General features: G+C 37.3%; 1 protein-coding gene across 1 annotated transcript in view; it reads right to left on the reverse strand.

Moving 5' to 3' along the window:
- Positions 1 to 7,290, reverse strand: part of myo15ab (myosin XVAb) — a 33,086-nt gene extending 25,796 nt beyond the window's left edge. Inside the window, exons 1-8 of the mRNA XM_061230473.1 lie at positions 7,208 to 7,290; positions 6,901 to 6,964; positions 5,706 to 5,815; positions 5,330 to 5,404; positions 4,762 to 4,852; positions 4,056 to 4,159; positions 1,202 to 1,265; positions 148 to 261 (exon numbers count right to left, since the gene is read on the reverse strand). Of these exons, the coding sequence (XP_061086457.1) occupies positions 148 to 261; positions 1,202 to 1,265; positions 4,056 to 4,159; positions 4,762 to 4,852; positions 5,330 to 5,404; positions 5,706 to 5,815; positions 6,901 to 6,964; positions 7,208 to 7,290 (705 nt within the window). The remainder of the gene's footprint in view (positions 1 to 147; positions 262 to 1,201; positions 1,266 to 4,055; positions 4,160 to 4,761; positions 4,853 to 5,329; positions 5,405 to 5,705; positions 5,816 to 6,900; positions 6,965 to 7,207) is intronic.
- Between the last annotated feature and the right edge of the window lie 389 nt (positions 7,291 to 7,679).

Consider the following 7,679-nt stretch of genomic DNA (forward strand, 5'->3'; position numbering starts at 1 on the left):
AATATTTGCCTTAACAAGCTGGTGTACAGGTCTACCTAATAAAGTGATCACCGAGTGTATATACAATAAGGCTTAGCTGTTTAATCACTGCTGTGTTCCCAGTTGTGATATTTTAAGACAGAAAATGGTCCATGTTGCATAGTTCACCTGGTTGAGATAATAGTATGTTTCTGCCTCCTGAAGGTAGAATGACTGCCTCTGCGGGGAGGGAAGGCCTGCAAGCATCTCATAGAAAATGTGATAATTTCTTTCATGTTTGGCCTGGGGAAAAAAAAAAAAAAAAAAACATTTAACATTGATTTTTATAGAGCCCCCTTAATGGAGTCCCTAGTACGGAGCCCCAGGTAAAAAGGAAATCCGTACTCTGGGTGCAAACCTTGCGCTTGCTTTGCTAGTCCATACCCTCAGTTTTGCAATTTGTGTGTTCGGTCTGCCTTGGGTACAGATTGGCAAACCATGCGCATGCTTTATAAAACTGAGGGTATGGATTGGCAAACCGAGAGTTCGGACAGTACGGGTAGCAGAAGTGAAATGACATCTCACGGCTTGTCAATTAAGCCTACACCTGGTTGTCAGATGGCCTCAAAACTTAAAGCCAAAACTAAAATAATCTAATGAAAGAAAAACCTTGAAAGAAAAACATTAAACTACAGCGAATAGGAGTAAAGTAGCCTATTTTAATTGTTTCATGGACTATTTCGATAAAATTTAGGATTATTTTCAGTTAAACGATTAAAAGATAAATGTGTGCCATTTCTAGAAACAAAAGCTGACATTTACAGGCAGTTAACAAACCAATACTCTACAGAAGCAGGAGCTCTGATCCACAGCTATGCATTTCTGCATTGTATCCATTAATCCAGCTGGACATAGAGCAAACTGAGGCAGTCCAGGTTAAGTACCTTACTCAATGCTACAACGTTGGTGTCCTATTTGGGAATCTTTAGGTTACTTTAGGGTCAACACTTAAAGAATTAGGTCTAATGGTTACACTGTAATGAAATTGCATTCTGTTCTTGCCCAGGAGTACTGTATATGTACCTATGAAATATATTACTCTTGCTCTTAGCAGTGGTGTCCACAAATGTTAGTATGCACAAATGTCATACCCAATGCTAGCAAAATGTAACTGGAATTTGTGTTACACTGATCTTTGTAGGCTCTAAGACGTACAAGATCTAGGTTGCGATGTCATGCCTACCTGAAATACAATCCTGGACTTCTCAAGTAGATACTGTGAGGTTATGGCACCGCTGATCACACCCCTGTGTTAAATAATGCAGGTGATTGTATGTACAATGGACGCGTAAGTGTCCCATCATTACCACACTTCAATCACAGTGAGTTAAGTAACAACCAGGCCATGGCACACATCTTGAACAGAATTGTGGTTTGACAGTATCTTCATTTTATGTATTACACACAGACACACACACACCCAATTAAAATGTTCAGCTATTCAGTTATTTTCTCTTATTGGGTTACAATTTAGAAAAGGTAGGTTACTGTGGTCTGCGGTAACTATAGTGGGCTCCAGAATTATTTGCATGCTTAATTGAAATTAAGAAAAATGGCTGCACATAATAAACAGAGATAATCTTCTTCAATCTACACTCATTGAGCACTTTATGAGGTATTTATTTGACTTCTTTTTTAGACTTATTGGTTTTTTGCTGCTGTAGCCTATCCATTTTGAGGTTTGACTCGTTGTGTGTTCAGAGATGCTCTGCTGCATACCACTGTTGTAATGCGTGGTTATTACTTCCTGTCAGCTTCAACTAGTCTGGCCCTTCTCCTCTGACCTCTCTCATTAACAACACAACAACAAAATTTTTTTCCCCCCCGCACCATTCTCTGCAAACTCTAAAGACAGTTGTGCATGAAAATCCCAGGATATGAGTAACTGAGATACTCAAACCACTTTGTCTGGTACCAACAATCATTCCACAAGTCAATTAGATCACATTTATTCCCCATTTTGATATTTGGTCTGAAAAACAGCTGAACCTCTTGACCATATCTGCATGCTTTTATGCATTTAGTTGCTGCCACATGATTGACTGATTAAATATTTGCATTAACATGCTGGTGTAGAGGTCTACCTAATAAATTGATCACTGAGTGTATATGTTATGTTGAAACATATGGGGAAACTATATATATTTTTCTGAAAACCGTAGATGTCAAATTTACAGTTGCAATCAAAATAATTCAACCCCCATTGCACATTAGGTTTATTGGCAAAATATACAACTTCTCAGCTGTTTGCAATAAGCAAATTACACAAGAACTGTTTAAGTAGTTCAATGAAACATAATATTACAAAATATTACAAGGGTTTTTATCCACATTCAACACAAAATGCTACTTTTAATCACTACTGCAGTCTCAAAATTATTCAACCCCCTGTCTCAAAATTATTCTACCCCCGTCTCAAGCACACCTGATGCAACTAATCAAAATTACCCAACCCCCTGTTTCAAGCACACCTGGTGCAACTAATTAGTTCAGGTGTGCTTGAGATAAAACACATAAATATCTGGACTGGCTAGGGGTTTGTTGAGAGTGATGTTTGATTGCATGTTAGAAATATGGCTACGTCAAAAGAATTCAGAATCCAAAAAGTTCAGAGAAGAGATCATTGCCTTGCACAAACAAGGAAAAGGATACAAAAAGATAGCAAAAGCACTGAATGTTCCTAGAGATACAGTTGGAAGCATAATTAGCAAGTTTAAAGTTAAAGGAACAGTGGCTACACTACCTGGACGTGGCAGAAAGAGGAAGCTATCAGCGGCTGCCACCAGATTCCTGAGGAGGCAAGTGGTCAAAAACCCTAGAGTGACTGCAAAACACCTGCAGCAAGACTTGGTGGCAGCAGGCACTGAGGTTTCAGTTTGCACAGTAAGGCGCAAACTGAACACTGAAGGGCTCCATGCCCGGACTCCAAGACGTACACCACTACTGACCCAAAAGCACAAGAAAAGTTGGATCCAATATGCTCAAAACCATCTAAATAAGCCACAGAAGTTTTGGAATTCTGTTCTGTGGAGCGATGAAACAAAACTGGAACTTTTCGGGCCTATGGATCAGCAGTATGTCTGGAGGAAGAAGAATGAAGCATATGCTGAAAAGAACACACTGCCTACAGTGAAGCATGGTGGTGGCTCAGTGATGCTCTGGGGCTGCTTTGGGGCTGCTTTGCTGCCTCTGGCACTGGAAACATGCAGTGTGTGGAGGGCACGATGGATTCAGTCAAATATCAGGAAATCAGGGAAAAACCTCATGCCGTGTCCACCAAGGCTTGGTTTCAGAAGAAGAAATGGAAGATTCTAGAGTGGCCGTCACAGTCGCCTGACTTGAACCCTATAGAAAATCTCTGGTGGGATTTGAAGAAGGCGGTTGCCAAACGCACACCCAAGAATATTACTGAACTGCAGGCCATTGCCCATGAGGAATGGGCTAAGATTCCTCAGGAACGCTGTCAGAAGCTGGTGTCTGGCTATGCATCGCATTTGCAGCAGGTCATAACAGCAAAAGGGTGCTCTACTAAGTACTGAAGATGCTTGTCATGAAGGGGTTGAATAATTTTGAGACTGCAGTAGTGATTAAAAGTAGCATTTTGTGTTGAATGTGGATAAAAACCCTTGTAATATTTTGTAATATTATGTTTCATTGAACTACTTAAACAGTTCTTGTGTAATTTGTTTATTGCAAACAGCTGAAATTGTATATTTTGCCAATAAACCTAATGTGCAATGGGGGTTGAATAATTTTGATTGCAACTGTATGGGCACCCCTGACAATTATTGGAAATAAAATCAGTCAAAGTGAATTTGTCTGTAAATTTTTACTTAATTTAGTTAATCTCAGTCTAAAGGAACTATGTTGTGTGATTCCATCACTTCCTGTTTAGGGAAGAAGCCATTGATTTTATTGTTTTTGAGTTGCTGGATTGATGTTTCACTCTATATACTCTATATCTATCTGACAATAGTTAAATCAGCCCTGGCCATGGTTCTGTAAACGGTGAAATTTTGAAAAGAAATACTACTTACTCCTCCAAGAAAATCTCCACGTATTTCCCAAACCGACTTGAGTTATCATTGCGGACAGTTTTGGCATTTCCAAATGATTCTAAGAGGGGAGTTGCTTCAAGAATCTGTATAAAAATGACAATGGAGAGCAAGTTCTCAGATACTAAAAAGTAACTTTTTCATCCAAGCTTTTACCTTCAAAGCCTGGCGGAAATAAAGGCTGTTCCTTCATAGGAAAATGAAGGATAAGAAAACCTTTTTTCAAAATCATGTCAAAGTCTTGCAGTTTGTTTAATAAGTAGAGCTCTGCATGGAACATTGAACACTACTCCACAAATTGGATTATTAATCCATGTTATGTTACTTGTATATTTAAATGCAATACAAAAAAGGATATGTACTGGATACGCAACAGTAACAAATTTGTATCACTGTATTACATGATGCTATAAAGCTTGAGAACATACTGAACATACTTCACACTGAAACTTAATTTAAACTAGACACATTAGCTTTTGAAAAATACTAACATTTAGTACATGCTTTCTTATGGATATAATTGAGTATGCACACCACCACACAGAAACTCAGGATTAGAGTACAATACCTCAATCTGCGTCAGTGCATTTAAGGACAAAACACAAAAAGAAAATATGTTAAGCAACATGGTGGAAGTCTAACAACTTTAATAAATATAAATGTGTTGATCTCTTGATCTTGTACACACCTGTTGTGTGATATTTCGCTTGTGATGTATTGCTGTTAAATATCGCAGAACAAGTTTTGTAGCTTCTGTCTTGCCTGAGCCACTTTCCCCACTGAAACAAAAATGCTGATATTGTAATCTGAGTTGAAAAAACATTATTTTCTTATGTTGTTAAACACCCATTTATGTAATATAAAACACATACAGTACATCCTTCTATCGGTAACAATTAGGAATTCTACTAGTCTTGACCTTTTGGCACATAAACAGTATTCTATTCAAGAGCAGGAATAAACACAAATGTCCATTCTTCCCCCAGGTTTTGGGGATCTCTGCACTGTGCTTGTGAAAAGAATGCATTTTAGTTTTGTTCAAGGTTCAGATAAAAACTTTCAAGTAAGATTCAGTTCAGGTGGCACGAGCAGGTGATCTGTTTTCTGAGTATTTCTTGTAATAATACACATTTATTAATCTAAAGGCAAAAAATTTAGCAATGAATTGCAAATAGATTTAAATAGATTTACTTGTTGCCTTTCTTACAAAAGCCATTCTGTAAAAATGATTTCATTTGAAGACATAGTGGCCTCACCTGATAATAATGCACTGGTTCTGTTTGGCATCCATCATCGTTGTGTAAGAAATATTTCCAATAGCAAAAAGATGCCTAAAAAACACACAGAAAAGCTGAGGCTTGTAAATACCCTGACACTGATAGCCAAACACAATACTTTGCAAGACTATATGATCACTATATCTACAAACTATATTTACAAACTATATTCTCATGTTACCCTGTATGTAATGTAGTCCTGATTTTGGTCCTGCTCAAGGATGTTGATGGAAATTGTTATACAGTGCTGTCTCAGAAAGGTATGTAAACTCAGGAACAGCTTAATCTTGCATAAACTGGCATTTCACAATATCTTGGTATAGTAAGAATAAAAACTGGCCACAGCCACACTCACGGAGGGTTCTCTCCCAGTGAGTGTCCCTCATACTGCAGCACCTTGTCTGTTCCATAGATGTTAAACATCTTGTACGGGTTTACAGCCACCAGGATACTGCCTATGTACGTCTTCAAATGAACAGAGAGGGTTTTACAAGGTTATTCGATTTTAAAGTCTGAAGCCCTTATACAATTGTCCATACACTGTATGTACATTAGTGTAGTTGATTTTGTAGTTTTTGTAGAATCTGTAGTACTTTATACTTTTGGGATTGGACTCATGATCATATGATCTGTGTTGTGTAGTGCTTAATGGGGCAGTTCACCCAATAATGAAAATAAAGGATGTTTCCACTTACCTATATATCCATCCAGATTATTTTTCTGGAGATGCAATGAATTTTTAAGATTTGATTACCTTTTTAAATGTAGTTCACCGCTATTGGACCTCTATCAATGGATCACTTGTTTTCTGGTAATCAATGAGGGAAAAATGGACATTTGAAAAACTTGACAGCAGCGGGTCTTTCCATATATAATGCCACAGTTTATATACAAATATATGAACACAGCTGAAAAATGCACACTTTAATCCAGAACTAATTATCGTTTTGCTGGAACTCACCATCCGTGTCCGCGCAAGCAGTTTCCGCCAAAGCACACCAGTATTCTGGGGCAAAGTGTCAACTATATTTAGCAGTGTTTTAGTCAGCTGTTTGATGTGCTTGCATATTGAAACATCAAAGTGTACAAAGTAACCGGCTGTGAATTTTGATGAACAAACTTTAGTTAATTCTGCTTGCGCGGACACAATTGGCGAGTTTCAGCAGTAGAAGAAGTAGTTCTCGGGTTAAAATGAGCATTTTTCAGCTCTGTTAATGTTCTGTGGCATTATTTTTGGAAAGAGACATATAAATGTAAATTTTAGAATAGTACATTTCCATTTTTGCCGTGTTAATTACCAGAAAATGAGTGGTCAAGAGACGTCCATTATATCACGGTGAACGACACCCAAAAAAGTAGCAAAATCTAGAAAATCCATTACATCTCAGCGAGACTATCTAGATGGATAGATAGTACTGTGGGTAAGTGGAAACATATTTCCCAGGTAGTGCTAATTTACTCTCTAGTGAGGTACTGAACCTTATTACAACAAAATAATCTAGATTTGGTGATCTAGTGAACATAAAACCTACTTTATGTGCCAGACTTACATAAATCAGCTCCTGGTCAAACCTTTTCTTCAAGTTTAACAACACGCCAGCTTCACTGAGCTCTCTTTAAAAAAACAATAAAAATCATCACTCAATTTCAAGAAATGCTGAAGAAATACTAAAAGTATTACACCTTTCTGGGTAAAAACCAATTTTCTTATTTTGGTGTATTTATATAACCATCATCAATTATAATACCAACTAAAAAATATGATTAAAATTCTATTTTCAACAAAGAAATTTTGATTATCAGTCATTATCAGTTAAGGTCTTAACTTTACATGTCATTATGGTCATAGACACTTACTCCAGCTGTGTCATGTCCTCAATCCCATCTTTCTCAGCCAGCTCCCTGTATCGCATTGTTGGCAGACTTCGGATGGTGTACATCTACATAACAAATCGCATCTAAATATTTCCATGTCAAGCATACAATCCTGAGACATAGACCAAATAATAGTTGGTTCGGTACAGCTTACTTACTTGGTGTGATCCCTCGGTGTGCATCCCTTCTTTTATCTCAATATATGTACTTCACCATGAGTAAGTGAAGATTATTGTATTGTTATGTCTTAAAACAACCTAACTGGCTATCAAGACGAGAGAATTATATTTTAATTTATACAGCCACAATATCAACCCAAATGTGCTGGACAGGTGCACATGATCCACCTGTCTGCAGACCATACTAGAATTTGCAATTTGAATGCACTATATGATTACTCACCATAGCTTGATAGTATTTAGTCATTATTTATCATATTTATTATTATATTATC

This window comes from Conger conger, chromosome 2, assembly GCF_963514075.1.
Source record: "Conger conger chromosome 2, fConCon1.1, whole genome shotgun sequence".
NCBI lineage: Eukaryota > Metazoa > Chordata > Actinopteri > Anguilliformes > Congridae > Conger > Conger conger.